This window comes from Strix uralensis, chromosome 2 (genome assembly GCF_047716275.1).
Source record: "Strix uralensis isolate ZFMK-TIS-50842 chromosome 2, bStrUra1, whole genome shotgun sequence".
In the NCBI taxonomy this organism is placed as follows: domain Eukaryota; kingdom Metazoa; phylum Chordata; class Aves; order Strigiformes; family Strigidae; genus Strix; species Strix uralensis.
This window is the reverse complement of record NC_133973.1, coordinates 34,194,961-34,222,254: the sequence shown is the minus strand read 5'-3', so window position 1 is coordinate 34,222,254 and position 27,294 is coordinate 34,194,961. Positions and strand designations below refer to the sequence as shown.

The 27,294-nt window shown below is 40.6% G+C and overlaps 1 protein-coding gene across 2 annotated transcripts in view; it reads right to left on the bottom strand.

Moving 5' to 3' along the window:
- Positions 1-5,197: 5,197 nt before the first annotated feature.
- Positions 5,198-27,294, bottom strand: part of MRPS6 (mitochondrial ribosomal protein S6) — a 49,294-nt gene continuing 27,197 nt past the window's right edge. The window contains exons 1-3 of one of the 2 annotated variants that reach the window (XM_074858276.1): positions 21,328-21,427; positions 18,514-18,653; positions 5,198-5,835 (exon numbers count right to left, since the gene is read on the bottom strand). In XM_074858276.1, coding sequence (XP_074714377.1) covers positions 5,655-5,835; positions 18,514-18,653; positions 21,328-21,342 — 336 coding nt within the window. In that variant the 5' untranslated portion in view covers positions 21,343-21,427 and the 3' untranslated portion in view covers positions 5,198-5,654. Of the gene's footprint in view, positions 5,836-18,513; positions 18,654-21,327; positions 21,428-27,294 lie in introns of those variants that run through there. The other variant, XM_074858275.1, reaches the window with a different exon arrangement.

Genomic DNA, 27,294 nt, shown 5'->3' with positions numbered 1-27,294 from the left:
CTCTGTGCAAACATACTGATTGCTTCAGGGCAGGAGGGAGGGATGCGCTTTGGTTTTTCCCCCCCAACATTCCTACACGCCTCTGTGGCCTGTACTCAGTGTGGGTCTCTTCAGCTTCTCCACGCAGACCCTTTACTCCTTTGACATCCTTCTCCATCGCACTTTTCACCCAGTGTGGTCCGTTATGACCATGCTGCAGCCACTGACTGTTGAAGGTGGTGCTCGGCCCCATTCACCCCTCCACCCCAGTGCTATGGATCCTAGCACTTCTATGGTGCCTACCTCCTTGACATTTAAGGAGTGAGTGTATTTCTTTCACAACATTCCCACTCACTGAGCAAGAGAATGGGAACGATGCCCATGCATTAATAAGATAATAAACAACCTGCTCTTTACATTTTCCTCAGTCCTATATCTCCCAGGTACCAATGCATACAGATGAAACAGATTATACATGACTTATTCATTCTGCTCGTCACATACAAAAAACAGTGGGGAAGACAGCCTGCAAGAACACTGAGTATGAAACAAACCTTCTCCACCCTGCTTCACCCCACTGCTGCTTCCAAGGTGAATTGTGAAGGGAAACTCAAAATCAAAGCCTTTTTCTCCCTGTATGTAACTTTCACGTCAGCCCTCAGCAGAAAACTGAGCTGAACTTACCTCATTACCACAGTCAGAAGCTCCGTGAGAGCCCTGCACACATCAGGCATTCTCCAAGGTGCACCAACCAGCCCCTGTGTGGAAGCGTCATATGAGCCTTCATCAACAAAAGTTCAGAAGCCTGCAAACCCTCCTAGGATGGCTAAAGGATTCCCCTGGAAGCAAGTGCATCTGCTCCTACCAGAACTCAGCCAGAGGCCTCTTAATGATTCAGTGGAGCCACACCATCCCCCAAAACTATCCTCAACATAAACATGTCGAAGAATTTAATAAGCCAGATTTTCTATGTGCCAGTTAGCATTCCCCAAACAAGGCTGACTTGACAGCCTAAGCACAATGCAAAAACTCTCCCAGGTTTACAGTGAGCATTACCTCCCATTAAAAATGCTTTTAGAAGGCAACCTTGAATACTCCAGAACTGGAATCTGTCAATGCATCACTCCCCCTCTTAACCAGCATCCAATAAGTGGTGACTCTCCCACTCCTCCGCAGCGTTGCACAAATAGCTGTGCAAAGAGGAGCAGCATTAGCCTAAGGTAGTCCACCAGCTGCAGCCTGCATGTTTTTAAATGTCTGTTGAAGCAGCACTAAGAAAGCAACACATTACATAGGTCATGGAGAGTAACACATTTTTAATCTTCCCTTCGTGCAGCAGTTGGGAAAATGCATGTTTTGGCTCCACATCAATTCTCACTTTTATCCTATCTGAACATCAGAATTCTAGGAAAGGACACAATAATGACTCCCTTTTTAATTTCCCTTGTTCTGTTTCAGTGGGTGGAGGGACATAGCACCAGTCCCAATGAATTTATCAAGTATCTCATTTGCTTGTGTTTTTCACAGTCAGATGTTACATGAAAATCATGCCAGCAACAAGGTTTGAGAAAAGTGAATCATAAAATCTAAAAGGCAAATAAAAAAAAAACCTCACATTTTAAACAATACTCATGATTTTTAGGCCCATGATTACATGCATGAGTTCAAAATATCTCAGGGGTTTGCCTTGTGATTCTTGAACATTTATGCTAGACACACTGGCAGTGCTGGACAGATCCTAGGAGCCTCTCTGAGCAGAAATAATGTGTGGCACACTGGTCATGTCTTAAGAGAAATTTCTGACTCCAACAGGACTGCTTTAAATTTCAAAGTCTTCCTTCATAACAGAGTGTAGCAACTTACTAATCAGAAACTGATCTCTTTAAGGGACAGGTGATGTGTTTCAGTGATCAAAGCTAGATTCACCAGTAGGAGCCCATGAGTCACGTCAACTGTTGCCATTCTAATTACTCCTCGGATGACTTCCAAAGCAATACATCCCTGGGTGCTTGTACCCAGATCAGCCTGCAGCTCCAGCAGTCCATCTGAAAGATGATTTTCAGAGTGCCATTAAACCACTTAGTGACAGAAATATTCTGCTGACACTGAGGATCCTGAAATTCTTTAAGATCACACTATCAACAAACAGGATTTTGACAGACTAGTCAGATGTACAGAGGATGCACTCGTGGTCTGTGGGAGCAAATCACTGCCTGCACAAAACTCCTGGGGTCAAGCCAGTGGCCACACTGAGTGCTTTGAAGGTGCAGTGCCCTCAGTCTGCTGAAGAAACCTCCAGAGTGCAAGATTCAGCTGAGAAAGAGAGACAAGATCAGGAAAAAGGAGTGACTGAAGATCTTCACCATAAAACCAACCATGCTCATTTGTTTGCTGAAGGTTAAGATGGAGAAAACATTTCTGAGCCAGGAGAACTGCCAGTTGTTATTTTAATACTTACCCAATCCTGTGTATCTCCACAGTCCACAAACAAGAAAACCAGAGTATCTAGGAGCATAAAACTACTTATTTTATACACTCGGAAACAATCTAAGGAAGGGTGGAAGAGCTTCACTATCGGGTTCTTTGGTAAACAAAATTTAAAGTACTGGTATTCAAACTGTTCAGGCCCTTGGGAATGCTAACAGAGTTTGACATTTTAGGCATTTGGCCATGGTTTGGCTGCACAGGCTCTTCTGGCTCTCCAGCAACACCACACAGTGTCCTGAAATTTAGTTCTTGGAGATCAGGAGTCACTCACAGCCCAGTGGGACAAACCAGCTATCGACAACCAAAAAGGCAAACACATCTGAAAGACGTGCAAAGGTTTCCCTTCCTCTGCAGGGAGAATTTATGCTCATTCAGAGTACAGTTACTCGCCTTCTTCCATGGCACAACTCAGACTGTTTGCTCAAACCCAGAACTGCTCCAATCTTCTGATATACTCCAGTGTCCATTCCTGCGTTTACAGCTATTAAGAGAGAAGGCGCACACTGTTATGCATTAGTTTCCCAAAATAGCTAACTACCAGTCTGGTTGGCTGGCTGGGCTAAACAAATTGCAACCCAAGACTCCTTCCTTAGCCTCCCCCACCCCACCCCCTATTAAAACAAAAAAATAAAAAAATGTTCTTATTAGAAACTATCAATTATGAAGAAAATAGTACATCCAGTTGAGAGCCAGCTATTCAGCAGAGCTTTTATAAATAAATCCTGCTGCTGAGAAAGCACCAGTGCTTATATAACCACGCACCAGTCCGGCAGGCATGGCTCTCCTTGTGGCCACTGGTTTCAGTGGTCAATGTTTCTATCCCAACAGCAAAGGCGGCTTTCAGTCACTCCCCTCTGCATGCTCAGTACTTCAGAAAACAGGATCAGCTGTGGCTCCGAGAGATGTGCTACTGCTTGGGATGAGCTGGATTCAGGAGCCCAAGGCTTCTACTGTTGACATCCATCAATCTTCTGTAGAGATCAGAAATGGGCCCCACAGAAAAGAGTGGCATGAATGTCTGACTGACCAAAGGTCCTAATTCACAACAAATAATGTCTCATATTTAATAATAAGCTGATGGGTTCATCTCTAATGAGCATCTAGGATTTTCCTACTGAATGCAGGCATCAACCTAGAAATTGGAACAAATTAAACGCAAAATTTAATACTATGCTAAAGGAAATTTAATAAAGACAAACATGCAACATTTATATGTGTAAAGCCTCTGTTGACAATCATCATCTTCATTTTATGAAGTTGAAAGCTTATATATTCTTTGTACTCCAATGAAATCTAGGGCTCGAAGTCCTAGCCAGAGGCAAAGTGACTTTAAAAGATAAGCTTTCTTTTCACTTTCTATTTAAGAAAAGCTTCTGAGAAACTTTTGAGTAAAACACTTTCTTTAAAGCATTCTGTATTTCCCTACTTGCAGTTTACACTTTCTACACTGCGGATCCGAATTTTCAGCAGCCCATAAGAGAGGGCAGCTCAGGGAGCCAAACCTGTGGCATAGACTTACAAACCTATGGCTCCTTCTGGCTAAACTCACATGCGTATGAACGGAAGGTGTGTCCTACAAGCAAAAAATCATTGATAAGAAAAGCTCTGCCCACACAGCAACCACAGGATCAAAACTGGCAGTAACTACAAAAAAAAGAACATCTAATATGGATTCAGCTTCAGTAAACGTGCAGTGTATTTTCTCCATTCTCCTAGCTTTTTTTTCCAGGAAAGAAGACACAAAATGTGACAGTCTGCTCTTAAAAGAAAAGCAGATTTAAAAACAGAAAAAACAGCAGGAAAAAAAAACCCAAACCCACAAAACCACACACATTCATGTCTCCTAAATAAAGATATACAGAAAGAAAATTTCTTCTTTCGTTTTTCTAATTCACTTTTTCCTTTAAAAAAAAAAAAAGATACTCAGAAGAAACACCGGTTTCTTTTCCCCCCTGAAGTTATACATCCAAGGAAAAAAGCAGCATCCCGCCCCCAAATGACCCAGGTACCTCCATGAAAAAGAGACGTGAAAAACTCATGATGAAATAGCACACTGGAGAGTAGTCACACCAACAAGACCTGTCACAGGTCTCTGGGAATCTGACCATGGCCTCTGCACTGGCCTTCCCTTTGGCAACGCATGACACTGGAGTGTTGGAGGAGGCAGCTTCTGCATGAAGCTCATTCGTGTAAAGACTATCCTCTCTGCATAACAACGTATGTCAACCACGGTCAACTTACTTTCTTCTACAGAAGTAACTATACAACACACACACTCCTTCAGAAGGAAAAGTGGCTAGTGCATTCCTTCAGGAGCATGGGGGAAATACGGAGATCCTCTAGAAACTACTGAATTTATGTCCAACCCGCAGGAGGCCATACGACATTAATGTCGTCTTTCATGTGCACCGCATTTTCTGTGGTTTTCACAGGAGCAAAAGAAACAAAACATACGTTAACACCTTTGTCCTCACATTCTTCTCAGTTTGAAATGTCCACCTGGGTCTAACTGATGGTAAAACAAAGCATCTTTTATTCTTCTGTTCACATATAAGCATGGTTTTTCTCTAACCTGCCACCTGGAAGTTTCTGGCCTCTTCTATAGAGAATAATTTTTTACCTGTACTTTGAACAGAGTTTTAATACCTTAAAGGAAGAAGTATGACGTGTCTTTTAGCAGTGTAGGTTATTTTTTCTCGTACCTTTTCTGCTTTTAAAAAATGAGTCAAGCTTTATTTTTAATCACGCTTTTATTACCTTTTTCCAAAACCAAGCAAAAACCCCACCTCCAACAAATCACATCCTATACTGCTATATTTACACTGTAGATTTCTTAATCTCTTATGTAAATATACATATTTTGAAGTAATCTGTCTTTGGAAAAGAATGCTATTTTTAGCATTCTGATGATGGATAAATCTTCATTATCAACATAACGCTCCAAGAGAAAAGAAAATCAATTTTCAGAGTTGTCAGATATCAAGTTAAGCATACAGATTTAAGTCTATTCAAATTATTTTAAACAAAAAGAAACCTCAAATGTTACAATAACTCAAGATAGTGTACTATACCACACACATAATATGGCCAAAACTGATTCTTTTTGATGGACGTTAGTTATCACAATTGTTTTCCAAAGCAAGAATAAAAAAATTTTTTAAAGCTTTCAAACATGCTATTTGGAATATTCACTTCTTCTTCACAATTAGTTTATCTTGATAGTTGACTGGGATTATGCCACTGCATTCTTCTGTCTTTGATACAGGATGTTTTATAAAACCACGTCTAATTACATCAATATCACGTCCTAAATGATCCATCATGGTCGATACAATCGAAGGTGGGCCCTCTAAGTCTATCAAAAAATACCTGCAATGAGAAACATACACACAATAAAAAAAAAATACCTGTACTGTATCAACTTTAATTCAAGTAACTGTGGGATTTCTTAAATGAAACTGTATCATTTTTTCTTACATTTTGGTACCAGAATGGTTTGAAATAAAAGCTCAGTATTACCTTGATTTCAATTAAGAAAAGTTCAAGTGAAGCAGGCTCAGCCTGAACTTTTCTTTGTTGTACATCACTGCTTACCCAAGGAGATTAAAGAGAGCTTACTCTTCTTGTACCTATTCCATCCATTTCCACACCTTGATTTGAATAGTGTTAAAAAAAAAAAGTAGGGTGGCACATTCATTTCAGTTACAACATGCATCCTCCTCCTTTGAATTCACGGCATTATTTCTTTGAGGAACAAAAGCCAGTTTGAAACATCTCAAGCTTATATACGCATAGGCACACTTCTTCCTTTAAAGTTCTGCTTCAGAGCTGAGTGGAAATTTTAAAAATACAGCAAAAGAAACCCAAGGAGATGGACTTATCCCAAATTAGGCACATCTCCGGTGTGAACATGGCTTAAATTTTCAATCTGAGGGTGGGAGCTGAAGCCACGTACAGGGAATGCCCACTTGCGCCGTTGGCAGCTGACAAGCATACGGTTGTGCTGACCTTGGCGGGACTGGAAAGGTCTTACTTCAACACATGCACAGCACATATAAAACACACTGCTCCAGGTAAGCACTTCATGTCCACCACACAGCTGTCTTTGACAGCTATAAAGAAAAAGCTGATCGCCTATCTACGGGAAGGAGAACGTTGATCCCCATTAATATCTTATGCCACCAAGGTTACTTCTGCAATAAACTCCTTTGCTGAAGAACTGCACCTTCTTCATGAGCTCAGCTATAATTTTGCAAGAGGCTTTTAGAACTTCAGTACACCTGAAGGCAAAGATGTCTACTGCACTTCATGAGCCCCACTTCAGACAAGGGACAAAACTACACACAGTGCACTAACTTCATATCTCAGACATGCAAATTCAGATCCCGTCTCTTAACGCAAGATGTACCTTAAATTCGTTAGCAACATTATGTATGCTTTTCCTGCAAGTTATGAGTGATGTAGTGCCAGCCATCATACTAATGCAAAAATGGGTAAGCCATATCACTGGCCACCCCTCCTCCCTTGAAACGCTGTGAATGAACCAGCATTGTCAACAGAGCTGTAACCAGAACACTTTGTAATCACTTTGTCTGCATTTGGCATGGCACTAACTACAGTACAGTAAAAAGACACTGCAAATGTCTCAGAAATCCTCCTGAAGAGAACTAACCATTCACCTTGTTTCCAAGACTATCAGTAATTTAAAGACTAAGTGTACAGCACAGCACTTCCCACCTAGCTATTTCATTTCCATCTTTACACATCCTCTTACTAAAGCTCTCCTTTCCTTCTAGTCCACTCAAGGACACCTCCCCATGAAGCATCGGTATAACCTGAAAGTGATATCCCTCAACTGAAGTCCTATTATCCAAGCTGGATCAAGCATCCCAGTTTGATTTAAAAACTGTACCTAACAGAGAGGACTTTGCTCTGCAAGAGGTATAGATTATTAACTAAGTCAGCATGAGCATCACAGTCCATCTTCATAAAGGTAATCTTGGAGGCTAAGTCCCCAAGACCAGAAGTTGAACTGGGAGTCTGAACAGGAAACACAGGAGATGTGGTCATGAACAACAGAAACACTTGTGTTCTTCACGCTGCATGGAGTTCATTTTCATCCAACGAAATGTGTTACATAAAAATACTACACACAGAGGAGACCCGTCGGGCCAGAAATGACTCAGCAGCATGTGGTGGATTACTGCACAGGGGTGGAATCCACCCATGGAAAACATGGCAAAGATGCTTCTCCTTAGCCAGACATCCTAATCCTGAAGCTCTTACGCAGGCATCTACGTTAATAGCCACAATTCGTCTCTGAAGACTTTTTCAGAAATATCAGATTGAAGCACTGAATTCTTGTATGTGAGCGGTCTGATGGAAAAAAATCTCCCTGTGGCCCATACTGAAGCAACGAGTCCTCCAGAACACATGCCCAGCTGGTGCGGGCTGTGGCCGAGTATCACTGAAGCCAAGGGACCAGTGCCAGGTCACGTCCGCAAAGGTGCTGCTCCTCTGACTGCAGCAGGGCTACTGAGAGCTACAGGAATAACTTGCCTCAAGAAGGATTCGGAGGAACTCTGGTGAGCTCAGTCCTCCTCACACATCCTCACAGACTTCAATGGGGAACAGGATTTGGCCTAACATATTTCGAAAAACTGAACTTCCTACCATTTTCTGGTCTCCAGAATTAAGAGATGCCACCTGGTTAAAAGTTTAGGGAGAGAGATAATTTTTAAGGTTGGACAATTCATTAGAAATACTGCACAGCAACATCGGAAGGATGCACACCCCTTAAACAAGGGAAAATCATATTTTCTGTTAAAGCCATTAAAAGTCACTGGTAAATTTAACAGATGACACTTAACTCTTCTCCTTGGGAAGAAGCCTTCCAAATCCTCTCACAGTTGCAACTAACAGAAAGGAGGATAGGGATCCACCACCACCCTCATGCCCCCTTCCCTTAGCAAGAGCATTCATTCGTAATGCAATTCATGCTCTTTGCCGCACCATTTTAGTCCCACCGTTTCTCGAGAATTTAATTTCATTTCTGCTTGCAAATCGTATGCTGCTTTTCATTGTGTTCCTAAAACGGCAGTAGTGGGGTTTTTTTCTCCAAAGGCTGCTTTGCAACTTTGTGCTTTCTCTCACATTAGCAAAGGGTGGAAATTTCCACTGACGCACTGTTGATAACTGAAGGAGAAGTGGGGGATGGGAGGATGAGCTGTTACAGCATATCTTTATGACTCCTCGCAGAATAGGTATTTTATCTGAGGATACAAAACTGCAGTAATCGGGGACAATGTGAGTTTTTAAAAACAACCACCACTCTTCAACGTTAACAAGCAACGATTGCTATCCTGTGCCAAAAAAGAGAGAAGCAAAAGAGGCCCAGTGTAAAAAAAATATTATTTCTTCATTAAAGAAAGAGAAGAAACTAATGGCTGCAAAAGCAATAACCAAACACAATTGACAACACAATCCCTGAGGAGTTCTGGAACCCCTTCCCCCCAAATATACACATTTAAATCAGCTGTCATGAGGCCATGGGTTTTTTTAACTGACTCTCAATAAGGCATGCAGCAATCTTAGTTTCAGGCAGTGATCTATGACCTGATACACAATGCTGTAGCTACTGTTTGTGTAGTAAACAAAAGCAAATCCCAGTGAGACTTAAAGACAGGGAAAAATACAGGAATGCAGGAGGGAAAACACCTCATTCTTGCAAGCAAAAATGCAAAAGCATTTAGGCTCTCTAGGAGTCGGTCGAGTCATCAGGGGAGAAATGCAGGAAAATTCCACTGATTCACTATGAGACCACAGTTATTTTTGTCATCCTGCTTGACTGTAAATAGAAGGATGATTTAAATACAGGAGAGCAGATTGAAACATATTAAAACAATGCATAACTGAAAAAAAATTTAAAATATTGTATGATCTCAATTAAAGGAGCACATGCCTTTTCATATGAGAGAGAAAAAAAAAGGACAGAAAAAAAGACAGGTTTCGTTTATCCTTTTTAACATATGCAAGCCAGAAATTGTTTGAACCTTGAGTCCTAAGGATACTCAAATATTTTGCTTTCAAATGGACAGTTCTAGGACTTGAAAGAACCCTGAAAAGCACCTGGATCAAAACTCACTTTTAAATCCTCCTAGAATACAAGTCTATCAGCCTGAGGAGCCAGGGGAAAAGCACAGGTATGGTGGACTTGGAAGAGGCTGTCTGGTCCCATAGTTGTGCCCAAAAAATGTCTGTAAGCTTAAATTTCTCCTTTACATAGTGGCAGTAAGTGTATGTAAGCTTCCCTAGTGGGGAGGTGGAAGATACAAAGGAAAGAAAATGTTCTGACGAGGTGAAGCATTGAACAGTGAAACAGGAAACCACCTGGAGGAAAGCAAGCTGTGGCACTCGTGTGAGAGCAGCTGGACATTCACTCTGATTAAGGTAATCCTATATAAATGAAATTTTTTTGCTACCTGCATGTTCACTTCATCTTTGGGACCACTGCATTGCTCTGAAGAGAGGTGGTTTGCTTTCTTCTGAACTCTTGTGGTAGCTACCCTTCCTCAGCAGGGCAGCCACGCAAGTTCATGCTCAGAAGAATTATAATTTTGTAGCTGGAAGGCCTAGTACACGTGTTACTTTTAGCTTTTAAAAAATACATATGGAATAGATGGAAGTCTCTTGAAAATCACAAGGACAGCAACGGGGAAGTACCAGATCAAAGCCAAAAGCTGGTACCTTAGTAACTAGACTGCGCCACAGCAATGACGCAAACAATCCATAATGAGAAAGTAAGTACTTTGGGGAAAAATACATTTTACCATCCACAGTCTTCAGAAATTTCATCTGCCAAATTCTATACGTAGATGCATGTTATTGAGCTAATTAAATAATGGAAAGACATTTTGCAGCGTTGCAGACAAATAAAATAAAATACTGTTACACTGCAAAAGAGAAACCAGCCTGACCTATTTGGAGTATTTGAGAAGTCATGCTCACCGGGCAGCATTTGAGAAGTTTGCAAAGTTGTTATCATCAGCGCTGAAGTTACACAGCAAGTATTAATTCTGCTTGTGTCACTTCTCCGCCTTCTGTATGATTTACAGCTTAAAAAAAACCCAAAATGGTGACTGATTCCCATTCCACCAAGCCCACTATTTGAGAGCAACCATGACATGTAATCAATGTGTTTGCACAAGGATGCTACATAACTTAGTGCATCAGAAAATTATACTGGTGCCTCAACGCCACAAACTATTGCACAGTGCCATTTCTGACAAGCACCAAAACTGCAAATTGCACTCCCACAGGTAAGGTAGAGGGGAAAAAAAGCATTTCAGGGCTCTGATACTTGAGGCACATCCACACTTACATGTATGTGCATGTGGACAAAAGCATTTGAAGGAAAAGTGATGGTTCAACTCATCAATGAAGAAAGCCCCATCTAGTGGAAGAAGACAATCAATTTAGCAGAAAATACTACAAATGTGCACAATACTCAAATATTCAAACTGGTTTTGTTCTCATTCAAGTGCATTACAGACCCCAAATTCCTTTTTGCTGAAACAGATCAAGATGTTCTAAAATCTGAACAGAAACAAACACCACAAGTTGTGCACTAGCTATACATTTAGTTTAGTGGTATTAAGAAAGGAAAGCTTGCAACCCCTTTCATCTGTTTTTCTTTCCTCCTCTTTGGTCTTCAATAGTCATGGAAATCATCAAGAAAGTCTACCTGTGTGAAGCTAAACATGTCGGTACATTTATCTGCATGATGAAGTCCTTTACCTATGCAATAGTTTGTATTTTACTAGGGGGTGGGGAGAAGAGAAGGGCTGTTAAAACTCATAAACACTGCAGAAAACAATTCTGATGGGCAACTATTATTTTACTCTTACAAATAAAGTAAATAAAACTGTATCCAGACAGCATACGTTATTGGAAGACACTTCAGCATCTCTTGTCCACATGGAGTATTATTTTGCCACAAGCTGCTTGTTTAAAAATATGTTGTGTAAGTACAGTTCCTAAGCTCAGATACTTTATGGAAAGAGGTAAAGTTTGAACATGTAACATAATTTACATAGATACGTTTCCAAAACATTCAAATGCCTTAAACAACATGATGCTCAATTACTGAAATACTCCTCTTAATAACTATCTATTCCTTGTGTATTAGGCCACGGAGGCACCAAGAAACGAGAGAGTCATGCCCCCTTTCGTGAGCTCCCACTTTGGCTAAGCAACGTTACGCCACACACCACATAACAAAGGCAAAACACAAGGTGTTCCTGCAGGAGGACTAACTGCTTCAGACCCTAAACCACCCAGAGGAGGTGGGAGTGATTTGTGGGAAGGCCAGGACAGCCTCCAAGCCTTCCCCGTCACAGCAGAGGGGAAGCTGGTACTGAAGCTTGGTGTTCCAGCTCCTGGCGGGTAATCACAGTACTGCGGGGCGTAGAAGCCAAGCTGAGCTCTCCATGCTGCGTCCCTGGGAAATGACCTCCTTGCCTCGCCATTTTCCCCCATCACACAAACAAGTCCACAGCGCAACTAAAACGGCAACCTGCATTTTCTAACTCCTGATCCTATTAGATGCTATTGGTATATATCCTGTGCTCCTCAGTGGACCCTAGCAATCACCCAGGGTCCCTGCACACCTCTTACAGAAAATTCCCCATCCATGTGTTAAGATAAGCTCCCAAAATACAATTCAGCAAGAACCAACTCAGTAAGACCTGAGTTTGCTATTTCAGAGAACAAGTGGGCTGATGAGATAACTGGGAGTGAACAGCAAAACAAAAAGATTAAGAGACAAGCAAGCAAATAACAAAAGAAAATTGCCATCTTTTCAAAATCAAATTTGAAAGGGAAAAAAACAACAAGACAATGAAAAACTGGCAAATAGAACATGGAAATTGTTATGAATAATCAGAATTACGCACCGTTTAGCTGGAGAACTCACAAATAAAGGAAATGAAATAAAAATGTGGGGAGAAAGGTCTAAAAACATTATTGTACTACAGGTAGATTTAATAGAGGAAAGCACACATCTACACAAAAAAAAAAGTAGAAGGGAAAGGCCACAGTGCTCTACCAATTTACAAAGCTGTACTAAATATAAGCACTGACCAGGATGATGTATATCATCTTTTCTACAACAGAGGTTACAAAAATAAGAATGGAAGCAACACTGGGGAAGCAACAACAAATCTTTATTGGACAGCATGACACCCAGTATTCAAAACTCAGTTACACCTGGCCACTCACTTCTCCCCAAAGCCCTTGTCATAGCTCCTTCCAGTTTAATAGATTCCTGGTCTGCAAAAAGTTTGAGCCATTACCTTCCCAAAGGAGTGTCTGAATCTTGTTTTTTTAAAGATCTGTTTCGCAGCCAGCCTTGTACCATCTCCCCTAAAGTAAAAATACCTTACATACCAACCACATCCCCCAAACCAACTCCTTTATCTGATGCCCTGAAGCATTAAGCATCACAAGCATATGATTAAGGCATAGCCTGGCAAGGCCAAAGAAAACAGGTATGCCGCAAAGTGCAAACCCACAGACTGTGCTACTGGGATCTATCATTTTACAAGCAGTTGCAATATTCTTCAGTTTAGTACTGACCAAATATGTGCAATGGCTCTGCAGTGTCATCACCCAGCCCCAGTCTGGACCCTTTATTTGAAAGCTGCTTTGAGGGATTCAGTGCTTCTGTACCATCTTAAACGGCAAACAAATCCAGAGTTTAACATTCCTTGAATTCAAATACTACTACACACCTTATTTAAATCAGTTCACTTTTGTTTGTTCCAGAAATAAGTAGCCCCTGATACATATAATACAGTATTAAAAAAAAAAAAGCATCGTGTTAAAAGCCATTTAAATACAACTCATTAAAAATTATAAACAAGTAGTGGCTAGTAAAACTTGGCACAAATCTATTGCCCATTAGGAGATAAAGTTGGTAATCCTTATTTACATTCTTCCACTGTTTTTTCAGAGACACTGTGGCCATGGGCAAGTCACTCGGCCTCGATGCCGCAACTAAATTTACATACTTAACCCACACTGGAAACAATGTGTCCTTGTCACATTTTATTAATCTATAAGGAGAATAGTATTTGTTACAATTTTGTGAGATGTTACTTGAATCATGCTCTTAAATATTTTAAAAATTAAATATTAATGTCCTGCTATGGCAATTAATACCATAAATGTGAATTAGTAGCTAATTCAACTTCAGTTTAAAATATCAGTAAAGCAGTGATTTAAGTTTTGATTCTTCAGACATATCCACACAGTTCCTGAAACATACTATTTTCATAATTACTGAAATGCAAAAGCTGTCAATATTAGGTCTCTAAAAAAGGAGGGTGTTTTCTGCCAAAAGAGATGCATTTAAGAGAAAGACCTAAATTTGTTTTAATGTACCCTCAATGCACATGCACCACCTGTTCAGTGAATATAATTTCCTGAGAAGAAACAAGTCAATTATACATATGATCTGAGCTCTTCAAAGCTGCCTCAGAGAGTAAAACTGCTCATTCTAGCGACAGCTGTGGGCCACAATCCCCTATGGCAGTCTTTGAAAAATCTCAGCTTTACAGATCAATTGGCAGTAGAATTCTCATTCTCTGTAAAGTCTCCTGGATATTCTTAAATTTGTAATGTGCCTGTAATGCAGTATATCTGAGACAGATGATGCCAAAGCACTTGGAACTCAGAGGGGGAAAAAGCACTTTATTAAGGAGACAATTATCCTCCCTATTGACTTAAGAATATGTGTTTTCCAGTTGAATTCTTTACTGTTTACTAAAGACATTACCAAAACCTGGCTAAGTCCAGCAGTAGCTTTTCTGTGCGCATCGCACTTGTGTGTCCTTTCACTGTCAATCACTCAGTTTTATGATATGCTGTGTATGTGTATAAAGACTTGAATTGCAGTTAAAAATGGAATTAACTAAATGAAAAAAAACATACAGTAAAAGCCTGGAAGAAGGATAACTGCTAGGCATGCCACAGAGCATGTCTCATTTGGCCTGCAAATACCTGGTGCTCCCCTACTGATGGCCCTTGATTTTAGGTTAAGAGGTACAGTCCGAGTAGCACTGGGAGTTTTACAAGGCAGCAAAGCTAGGCTCACTATGCTGATGAGGAAGATTTTTGGTTTGTTTTGTTTTTCAGGCAAACACCCCACACAGGTGGGGGGATCCCATGCCATTCTGAGTGACAGGTTTGTGCAGCGGTCACTAGGACAAGAGCTGTCTCTAAGAGACAGGCTATTAAGCTGTGACCCATGATACAACTATTCACAGAATCACAGAATCACAGAATCATCTGGGTTGGAAAAGACCTTGCATATCATCCAGTCCAACCATTAACCTCACACTGACCATTCTCAACTCCACCATATCCCTCAGTGCTGGGTCAACCTGACTCTTAAACACCTCCAGGGATGGGGACTCCACCACCTCCCTGGGCAGCCCATTCCAACGCCAACATGTCCCAGGCCTCAGCACTGGGGCACCTGAGGGGAGCACTGCCTTCCTCTTCCAGGGGCACCTCCAACACTGGTCACCCCACATCTCAGAGCAAAAAGCAATATCCAAACAGCATACAGTCTATTACCATTACCAGAGTTTTTCTTTGAGATTTTAAATCTGATTTAGACCTGTGGTAGAGCGCTTTTATATTGCATGCATCCCACATGGTTTCATTTTTTTAAGTAATGACATGTTTAAGCACTATGAGAGACATCTTCAGCTGAAGAAAACGGAGGTGTGGCATTGCACACCAGTGAACCACTGGCCATCAAGATTTTTATAACTTCATTCCATGTTTCAACAATATTCTCTGCACACCCAAATTAAAAAATATCTTCAGTTTAACCGCAGACTATGTTTAAAAGGAAAAAAACATATATTTTATTTGTAACATTGTATTGTGTTATGAATGTTGCTAAATTCTGCTACTGAATACAGGGGAAAAAACCTCCCAGTCCAGCTTCTGTACACCACTAATTCATTTCTACATTTCTTATTATGTCTGTCCTTATTTGTGTCCTCCCTCATATAACTCACTCTTTCATTCCTATATATCTTCACTTCACAGCTTCTCTCTCTGCACTTCCAATTAATTTTTATGTTTGGAAAATGAGTATTTATTTTCTGTTTCTAGGTAACTTTTTTGACAAAGTAACTACTATAACATAGTATCACATATTAGATGAACCAAATGATGTACAGAACAGCATTATTGTATTGCACTAATTTTCATACAATTTATTGTTGAGAATATGGTGTTCCATTAATTTTCAGGCTGGCAAATTATATGAATGTCCAAGAAGTATTAGCTTCAATGTACTTCCTAAGTCTCCAACCATCTACCACTACAGGAAAATAAACTAGCTGAAGCTCTGCTAAGAATCACAAAACTAAAAAAAATAAAATTTAAATTTTAAAAAAATTAAAAATCAAACAAAAAAAACACAAAATGAAAAGCTTTGAAAGATTCAATGCTCTCCCCACCACAGAACACGGTATCACTTGCAATCTCACAGAAGCCCTCTCAGTTACTTCAGAAAAAGCCCAGACTAAGGAAAAGGTGACACACTCTGTACTACTTAATAGACTATTCTACACCAACTTGCTAAGAAAGGGAACATAGACAGAATTAAAAAATGGCTACAAAGGAGAAAAGACCTTAGGATTTTCTAGTAAGTACAGGTGTATTTTCAGCTTAGTGAGGTATCTTGAAAGGCCTTTTTTTTCTTTTTAACTTTGTCCTGTTAAAAAAAATGATTACTTTTTACAGATGCTGTAAAGTAGAACTGACTGGTTTTATAAGGTGGATCAAGAACTGACTTTTCACTTCCTATTCCTAGATCACGTTTAATACCCCAGGTAACTTATTCTCCAAACCATATAAAATATTGGATGGTATACCAGGAGTCCAGCACACCCATACACTGAACAGCAATCTCTTCAACAAAATCTACAGAAATACAATTCTCCCACATTACCAGGTACTGAAACTGCCTGCTGTTTTCCCTTGTAATATCTCATGTCTCCTGAATTTGAGTTCTCCAATTAAAAGCACACAAAACAACTATTTCCTGAAGTACCCCCTCTCAATCACTTCTCCCTTTCAAGAAGCCAAGCAATTTAGGGGAGGGAACTGTTGTATTCAAATACAGAGGATCCAAATCCAGGGCAAGGAGAATGACTGCTAAATATTTAGAGACACTTGAACTGGGAGGAGGGGGAGGAACAGCAATGGCAACATAAATCTGATGGTTTCCTGCCTGTGTTTCAAGACACAATCACAATGATTTGCTGCTAAAACCTTGCCTCATTCAAAACACAAAATTTGTCTGCTCTGAAGACTCTGCAAATAAGAGGGTTATAGTCTACGGGTCGCCTCATCCTGCTTATTAAGTAGGTAATCTGCTACAGTAAATAAGTTAGTTCACATGTCTGAAAAATCCCCGGGGAGAAATGGCTTCTATTCATCTCTGCTACAGAGTTCTTGTGATGCTGGTTACCGTTTTCTGCCCTGGTTTCCCTGCGGAAGAACCCAAGGCCCAATCTGTAGAAGTACTGCCACCCAAGCCAAGCAGAAACTGTCATCCGAAGTGGTGAAATGTCAGAGAGTGCCAAGTACTCTAGAAAAAAAATCTAGAAGCTAAAAGTCTCAACTTCAGCATGGAAAATTAGTGGAATTTAGTCCCTCTGCCTTAGCTGCCCACCTGTACAAGGAGAGTAACACCAGCTCCTTGTTCTGCTAAAGCCATCAGAAAAGACTTTAATGTTTATAAAATCCTTCTAGTCCAACAGGATGAGGTAATTAGCAATTGTGTCTTGAGACAATGCTTTGATTAGCTCCTATGTGTAGGCAACAAGACTTCACTCTAAAATGCAAAACTGGCAGGATCAAGCCATGTTTTGAACGACACCACAGAGCAGGAGTGCAAGACAGTCATGGCCACAATGCCATTGCTTTTGGTTAAGTAACAGGCACATGGTGGAGATTTCCTCCCTACCCTTTGTGTCAGTCTGCTTTAACTGGCAGCTGTCACCACTCCCACTTCGCAGGAGAATGAAGAGGTCCTCAGAAGAGGGAGTGAAACCGTGAATCACCCCTGGGAAGATGATCCAAGAAGGGCTTCATAAAAGGTGCACCTCTGGAGTCACCTCACCTTCTCCAGTGCCAAGCACCCCTCAAGGAAGACGGTAGGTAGGTGGGTTGGCCAACCGTCCAATTATGAAGAGTTGCATTACAGGGATTAGGAGGAGCATGTCGCTAATTGTTATTTTGATTACCACAGCCAGCCCCAGCACAGTGCGGGTTGCCTAGCAACATTTCTCAATCCTTGTGAAAGCCAGCATCCATTTCGGAGGTAGCCTCAACGATCAACAACACACCGGCATAAGCGAGCAGGGGGTGCGATCCACAGCACCGTCCCCCTGCACTGCGGGGGAAGCCCAGGATCCGAGATGCCAGTTCACTTCATTTATATTGATCGTTCTTCCTGTAAACCACATGGTCATCATTAACATCCTTAAAAAAAACTGTATCAGAAACACAAGGAAGTCTTAGCAGGTGCACATGGTAATTAACATTTAGTTCAGATGCACTATAGAATAAGAATCAATCCTGTCAATTAGCAACCAGTCGTATTTAGTACGACTTTTATCAGGAAACAGCCTGACTGGCTTGGAAAGTAGTTATGTAAAAATAACATAACAAAATAACATTGTGTATGTTGGAGAAAGTAGTGCTGCAGGCCTGGACTCAGACTACTTATAACACGATGACTAAACACTAACAAAAAGCTGACACCACACAGAATAAAAGACACAAAACACTTGAAGCAGAACACTCGCATGCACAAACAGACACACAACACCTTACTGAGATCACAGACATTACAGGTGTACTCCCAAAAAGCACAAGGAAGACCAGACAATGGGAGTTACTTATGTAAAATTTAAATGAGCACTTAAAGGATTTTAAAGAAAAACACATCATGCATACCCTCCTCTTCTGTGGCGTTCATTGTGCTTGGAGATTTTGTAAGGTAGAGACCTTTCTCCCAGGTTTTCTAGGTTCCTCACAACGGCTCCTCTCTCCATAAGAGCCTCAACAGTGCGCTTCAGGACAGCTGCAGTCTCAGGCTTTAAAAGGAAAAAAAAAAAGAGAGGGAAATGTACACAATTGGTTCTTCTTATTATGCGATTAGAAGGGATACCTGTACTTGCACAGCTCAGCGCTGGAAGAGACCGTTCTGTAACCCGAGAGGGTAAAGTGGAAGTAGAAGCAGATCTCCTCCTAAGGAAGAAAATTTTTAAGAACAAACAGCCAATTCCTCTGAATTATGGCAACTGCAAAGTTTCCACCAATTTTGAAGTCAGGCCCCAACAATGGGAAAAAGGAAATAGTTAATCGATTTAACTCACCTGGTACTACTTTGGCTGACCCTTCCACAAGTGTAAGTAAATATACATGGCAAAGAGCAATTATGAATTGGCAACAGTTTTAAGGTCCCTGAATCATCGATGCTCATTAATGTTGTTCACCACAACATTTAAAGTGAACAGCGTGGGGAGAACACTACTTTGTGGCTTGCTACAGAGAAAACAATTAACCCCACATTCATTTTATATTGTTATTTCAACTGCACCTGCATAATAGATATCTAGACCTTGGCTAAATCACTGCACATCTCATTACTTTTGCAAAGCCAACATCCAAGCCTTTTTAAGAGTTAAGGAACTGACATGCAGTAATTAGTCTAACATGCAGAGATTTCACTCCTTAGAAAAACAACTTTGAGGGACAGGCAGCCAAAAAACAGTAGGTAAAACAGATGCAACATTTTCTTGCTCACTGCATATCAGGGCTCTTTAGAGTGCTGAATCATTTTGGTAATGACACTCAACAATATCTATGAAAATGTTAATAAAGTTCAAATTAGAATGTTTTGGAAACAACTGCAAACTTATACCCTCTCAGCAACAAGAAGTATTTTAAGAAACAGATCTCCTACAGAGAAAGGAAACTAAATGGATGTCCAACTGAACACAAACCAAACTGTACAGCTTTCTTCTGCATTCCTTGAGATATTCCCAAGTCTACTTGTCCAGTGAGATGGCAACAGCTGTAAATGGAAACATAATGAAAGAGCTGATTTTCAGCTTTATTCAGATTTTGTTAAATCAGACCATCATAATAATTTCACTGTCCCTTCTCAGTCAGAAGAAAACCTAAGCCTTCAATCACCTTATTATAAGTTGACTGAAAGTTAGTTTCCTAAGTCTAAGGCAGAGATTCCCTTAATGGAAATTGGCGGAAAAAAGTGTTACCAGAATCTCATAGCATGTGGTGCAGCCCATGATCCTGCGTGTGAAATTTCTCTTTCATCTTCCTGAGGACGCAAGGTGGTATGAAAGAGCCTCCAAATGCAGAGCAGAGATGTTCAACATATGATGTTTTGCAATATTTGACTGCCCTTTGAAAGACCTGAAGTACAGACGGCCTGAAATGTTTTCTTGTTTCCATGGGCTAATGACCCTGTGGCAGACAAGAGTCAATCACAGGATCACACCTACTGCCCCTCACCATCAATCAGAAATTTTATCCCCCTCTCTCCAGTGCACAAACTGTCCGGGAAATTTATTTTCAACACAAAGAGCCTAAACAGGTCAGGTCAGCAAAAATGCCTGGACTTTTTTTTCAACATATGTTTAGATTGTGTTGTAAAACAATTACAAGGACCAGACAAGTATGTTCACACATGAAGAAACATTGCTACCTTGCCAAAATTCTTCAATGCATGAAAACTATTGTTTCTCATTAAAAGTATTGTTTCTCACAACAGACAAATACTAAAGGTATCTCTTGTCACAGCGTGAAAAGTTAAGATGAAGGGATTAATAGATTTTACAGATTATACTATATTACTTTAAATCATATTTTAGCTCAAAACCAGGAATAACACTATTTTTTCAGTTGACTTGGGATGACTGCTTCCATCATCACTCATTAGATTTTTCAAGCAAGCACCTTTCATGCTTAAGACCTCCTTCCCCAAAACGTTTGCAGAACTAAGTGGGTCTCCCTACAACTCTTTTTGGCCTCTTGCCACAAAACAAGACATTCCCACAAATGTTAACAGGAGTCTGAATTTCTGAGATTTCCAAAACTCGTTCAAGCTTATCTGGAACAAAGCCAGTGTGTTCAAAACTTATGAAGGAGAGACTGACAGATGGACAGGCAGACCGCAACTATACAGCCCTTTGCTACAGAAATAGCATAAAACAAATTCTGTAAAATCATGTAGGCACTCGCATGTCGATGCTACAGCTGATGATGCTGACCATGTTAATACTTTCATTCCCCCTTTTAAATCTGTCTCTTGTCTCTCAAATACTTCTGCATACTAGTTTCAAGTACTAGAGAGTATCCCACCAACACAAGGATTTTCTTCCAAGACTGGATTCTCAGTCTTCTCTATGTGCTCACATTTTGCATTACTTTTCATCTTCTAATATGTCTGACAACTACCACCAAGCAGTCACATGCAGTCCTCTCTCTCTCCACAAACCCAAGGAGAAGGAAAAGCAAATACTATCGGAGAAGAACTCAGAAGCAGCAGCTATAGCATGTTACTCTCTCAGTACTTTGAGCAGTACTCAAGGAGTGGGAAGAGTGACTGTGAAATCTGTTGGCTGAGCTGACAGGACTGAAGGTGAGGAACAGAATCAAGAAAAGCCAAGTAAGGAGATCACAATAATGCCAGCAACTAGGATTGAGCATAGAACAAAATCTCTTACTCTTCATCACACTCACATGTTGTTTTGCCATAGTGGAAAGTATTCTTTCAAACTTCTGCTATTGGAGAAACATCAGTAACAGCCAAAGAAAGGTAGCAGCTCCACTTTACTTGACACTGTTCTTCACACTCCACAAATGCCAAAACACAAGGGGAGAAAGGGGAGCAAAGGCTCGTTTCTTACGACTTTTCCCATGAAGAATTTCTACCCAAGTTCCTCGTGGCTGTTTTAGCTCGACTTACATGGCACAAAGGCAAGAGAAGCTGGCCCAAACTCTAGACAGGCTTTATGCTACTTTCCATCAATACAGGATCTCAGCACTCAAACCCATCTAGATCAGGAGCTACTGGTGAGACACCCTCATTTGTTGTGAAGCAGCAGCCTAATACAGACAAGCCAAAAACTCCGGTAACAGAGCTGCTAGTGATATCCACAGTCTAATGCTGTAGGAACCATACCAGAAATCTGGCTTCCAGAAAGAAGATAAAAACAACTGAGTTTGCAAAGCAGGCACCAAGGTACGCATTACTATCTAGAAGCTTTTGCCTTTTAAAGAAGAATCTGACACTGACCGTTAGGATTTTACTTACCCACACTAGTAAGGGAAATGAGCAGTTTTAGGAGAGAAAAGGCAGCTAATCTAACAGCTTTAATATTTTGTGCACAGCAGCACACCTGTAGGGCTTCCAATCCTAGGCTTGAAAATACGTTCTTGGAAAGCAATAGGATCTGCCATTCAATTCTTCTCCCACTGTGCCTGCTGGGTGTGGTTAGGTTGCAGAAGCCTCCACGGTGCTCACACAATTATCGCAAGAGAAATCTGTCAGGTCAATGAATAAAAATACTGTTATGTTTACTGTTGCTACTTGTCTCCCACTTGCATAAAAAATACTGATCAATAAACAGAGCTCTGTTCAAAAGAGATCTTAATTAATCGAGACCTTTAGACGAACAGCTGTATGTCCAGTGGTGGAGTTGTATGACATACTGTCCTTAACAACCATGCAGATTTAAGTTAAATGTTATTGGGTAAGCTTATTCCTCTACATCCCTCATACCCTCAAATGACACATAAGCTTTTTGTCTCTTTTATACATGCCAACAGATCAGCACATTCCCTGAGTGGCTGCATGTCCAACATGATGTGCAGTTTCTAAACACAATGAAGCCTAAGATCAAGTCCCATGTATTTAAAAGCAAAACAAAACAAAAAGAACAAGAAGAGAAAGCCACAGATTTCTACATTAAGGATTGTAAAATATTACACGTTTTTGCAACCTCCCCACTTGTGGACATACTCTGAAAACATAAACTAATTGTTGGTTTTGAAAGCTTGTCACTGTAATCCCTCTCATTCTTCCTCTCCAAAAAAGATCATGGTTTATCATAGCTTGCCTAAAGCCATCAACCAAACTATATATAGGCTAGCCTTTGCTAACCATAATATCCACAGACACAGGTTCCTTGGTTTGCCTCCGAGCCAGACCCGTTGAGTACATAGGAAATGGTATTGCCTGGCTCCCAACCCAGTAGCCACAACATTTTTTCCTGAACAGCCAGCACTAATTCCAGTACCACAGATGTGGGGAAGCAAAGATGGGGGAGAGAAAAGGAGAAAATGGAAGCCGATGCCAGGATATCCATGCCAGAGAGCAGGAAGCGCTAGCAAGAGCGTGTAAGCCCTGGTATGTAAGGCCCGGTTCCCCCTCCTGTATGCACAGTCAAGCCAGAGCCCTTTCAACTGGCTTCGCCCTTACTGAACTTGGTGAACTTCGTTAGTGAACTGGATTCACTATCATTCAGCCACCAGTAGTCACCTTGTTCTCAGAAAGGTACACAGCCCTACGGACCTGCCCAAGCCATGGAAGGAAGAGGAGGGAGGTCACCGCAGATTGTCCAAGAACCTTTCCTTGAAAAACTGCCCCTGGAAAAAGTAACTGTTGCCTACAGATTAAAATTCCCCACTCCTCGACCCCCACATTTTTTAAACTTAAAACTGCCCAGAACACCTTAACTGGCATGTCAACCCTGTATCTGCCAGGCAAAACAATCACAACAGAGGTACATTACTTTCTGTGTATCGTTGGCTTTCTCCACAGATGAGATCACTGCAGCCACATTTACCAGGTGGCTGCACCACCAGGGAGACCCCACACAGCTGCTGCCGATGCCGCAGGAAGTACGCTCATCAAGATGACCAAGCACCTTTTCACAAAGAATCCAGTTCAGTTTATTCAGAACTCCACTATTCCCATTAAGTTATACACAGCCCCAGGTGCGGTACAAACCACAGCTGAACACCATGCCCTAAGCACTTCCTCCATACCTCTGGCTTCTCCCTTTCTCCTGGCCAGTCTGTCAGCTTAACATAATCATCACTCAAGTGAGCAGAAAGCTGTTTAAGGCACAGGTTTCTTCAGCATCTCACCAGACTGTGCAAATGGAAATGGACAGGGGTGCACTGTCAATTAGCGCCCAGGATCAATGCCACAAACGTATGGTAATAAGCAGCAAGTACTGCAACACAGCACCAACAACCTCTTTTTGAGGGGAAGTTATATACCACCAGCGTGAGTAAAAACTATAGCTTGGCTTTTATCAGTCATACAGAACCCACATGGCAACCAGAAGGTGTATCAAAAATAGGCAAACAGAACAAAAATTGGGAATACTCTGACGGCAACGTATCTTCTGTTCTACCAGAGGCCAAACAGACATGAGCTCGTCAGCCATGAAGCTGCAAAGAACAGCTTGGAGACAGACTAGAAACATGGCAAGGGCTTGAAATAAAGCTTTTGTAATGTCGATGTCTCCTAAAAAACAAGGAGCCACCCACCTAGTCCTAAAGGGAAGGACAACGCTGTGGCTGGAATTATGTCCATGTGAAAGGACTCTGTGCCACTGCTCAATTTTCCATCTCATTAGCTGGCCAGAGGGAGCTTGAGAGGACAGAAAGGCAAAGGGATAGAAAAAACAGAACTGGCTAAAAAAGAAGCCTTCTCAAGCCACCAAAACTTCTCCAAAAGGGTCTTTAGAGAGAGAGAAGGAAGCAGACACCAAATACTTAGTTTTAGGGCTAGGACTGTACTCAAGTTCTTCTGGCCATTTATTCAGTTCAACAGGAAGCATTTAAAGTCAGCGGGCACATTATAAAATTAAATTATAAACAGAAAGAAATCCATCATGATTATCCCTTCAATGTAGTAATAGTAGGATAAAATTATGTCTTTTTTTGGTTGTGAAACAGTTACAAAAGGTTCTGAGATTATTTACTGAGGTAGAAATCAAATAATGCAAAATCTATGTTTAGAAGAAAGCTGCAATTCAAAGCTGCAAAACTAGGGGGAAAAAAACATCTCCTTACTGTCATTTACCACATAATAAAACATTAGAAACTTATTAGTGAAAATGATAAAAAAACCACACATACATTGTGAACTAGCCAAGATCAACACTGGCATAAAAAGAAGAGCTTTGCAATGAGAAACAAGGGGAAGCTGGAGTTATTTAATTGTCACACCCTATTTTAGTACACAAGAAGACACAGCAAACAGATGAAAAAATAATCTGCAGATTAAGAATGGACAGCAAAGAAAAAATGAATGCTAATATTAGTAAAAACCATAGCCAGGCATACAACACAGCTAGTGGCAGGGTTGTTCTTTATCTGCCATGGGAACAAACTTGAACTCCCGATGCAAGATGCAAAGCTGCAATTACTATAAAAGCATAAACAACACAGAACAGCAGTCCTAAAGTAGGGTGCAACTACTGAAGGATAAGTACTCCTCAGAAGAGATCAAAATAAAGATAGAAGTGGTAGATCAAGCTAACAGAAGATGTGGGAGCTGTGCTGCACCCTTGTTAAAAATGGCCTGCATGTGACTGATGAGCACAATCAGGACGTCCAGAAACTGAGCAACAAAAATGTGAGGACTCTGGACACCTGCCTGGAAATTCAGACCTGGGCAGGGGTGGGGAGGGATCAGTCTGGGGAAGCTGGACACATGGCAGTGCTAGGTAGGGACAGAGGTTTCTGTAACTACAACAGTACAATTTCCCCAATACAGAATAAGAAACAAATGGAAGAAACCCAGGTGCTCCTGAACATGATAACCATTTCGTATTTCTATCAAATGTTGATTGAACAAAAAGGCGTGATACTATTCTAGAAAGAGATTTGGCAAATAGCAAGAAAGTTATAGCAGGCAAGTCACCAAAAATAAGTTTGGGGGAGTGATCAAAATTGACTCAGTCAGTCTGTATTAAAAATAACACCCCATCCTCAAAACAGATATTTAATTAGCATTTTAACAGTGTATAAGCCAAGGAGCTAGCAACTTCACCTCATGTGAACATGGAACCCAGGGATTTAGATGTCAACAAAGCAACTTTTAAAGTCAAAGTGATGCTAGTATCTCTTCAGTTCCAAAATCTACCTTTCTTCTTCAAAGAATCTAATACCACAATTATTATTTTTTTTTAACTCAACATTTAAGATCACAGGAAATTATCAAAGAAACTGAACTAAAAACCAAGCAATACAAGTACCCTATAAATACCAAGTCACAGTTAAAATAACATGAATCTCAACACTGAACTTAGCTGAACTTAATTTGGTATTTTCTAAAAGGAACTCTAAAAGGTGTCTTGTAAATCTGAAGTAAACAGCAACCAAATGCTCCGTGATTCAGGGCCATTTCAAGGGTTTATTACTAGAAAGAGTTAATGTAGCAATCGGACACAGCTTCAAATCAATTATACACCTTCCTTAAAACTCCATTTAGAAACTTACCCTCTTCTTCTCAATCACAATAAATTATAATATGGACTTCAGTGTAACACTCCTGGTCAGCTAAAGTGTACTTATCAGAGGCTTGCTAATACCAAGCGTACCAGAAACTACAAGTAAGTTTTGTTCCTCTTGTGACTTTTAGATGTGAATACATTTCATCAAGTTTACTTTATATATTCATTAAGCTTAAATAATCAAGAGTGGAAAGGGAAAAAGAAAAAAACCAAACATGGACAGAGTTATTTTCAAACACCTTTTCTTGCTAGCTTTTGAAATGCATGCGCACACACACGGAATTTCCGTTGTTTCCACATTTGTTGTGTTTAAGATGAAAAACAGAAGACATTCCAATGAAGAGAACAAAAAGATAACAGTAGGAGCAGAAAAAGGGGAAGGTGAGAGGAAAAGAAGCCTTCTCCAATCTTGTGATACACAAGCTGGAACCACAGTCAAGAAACCAGTGCTCCTCTCGCCATGTGAGTACTTTTCACTGGTAAACATCTCCTTGAGCACATTGGAAGGGGATGCATCGTTGCACTTTGACAATTCAGGTCATCAATTCCTCTCCTCAAAGCAATCAGCTGCCAGTTTTAAGATACCCTGGAACTTCCTCTGAACTTTTCAAACTTTCCCTTTGATTCCTCAAGCGTTTGGACTGCAATTGCCCAACCTCAGAGATCCACCTTCAGAAGACTCCGAGATAAGCAAAATGTAAAGCCAGACTTAACTGCGCAGCCTAGTCTAATCAAAATCTGCATCAAGTCATCCTTAGACAAGTTTAAAATAGAAATCCTGTGCATGACAGTATTTTTAGATGTATTCAGGATTTTAATCGCCACAAAGAGCAGAAGTTTTGCTCTTTCTTCCTCCCCATCTTTTAAAATTACAGCTGACTGTTACAATTTACTGCTTTCTTGAGAAAGCTGGTTATGCCTCCTCTGGGTAAGAGGTCTTGTGGTGTAATTCTACCTAGTAAGATGTTTAGTATGACATAATCCCTATGGAAACAGGTTGTGGATGAAAAATAATGCATACAACCCAGCACCAGAATTAAGCTGGAATTTAAGTGTGGAAGCTTACTTTTCAAGAATGTCACCTATACTACCAAATTTCGCAAGGCAAGACTAATTTTAAGCAAGAATTTTAATTCTGGATAAGATATCTCTTCTCTCAAATAAGCTCGCTCTT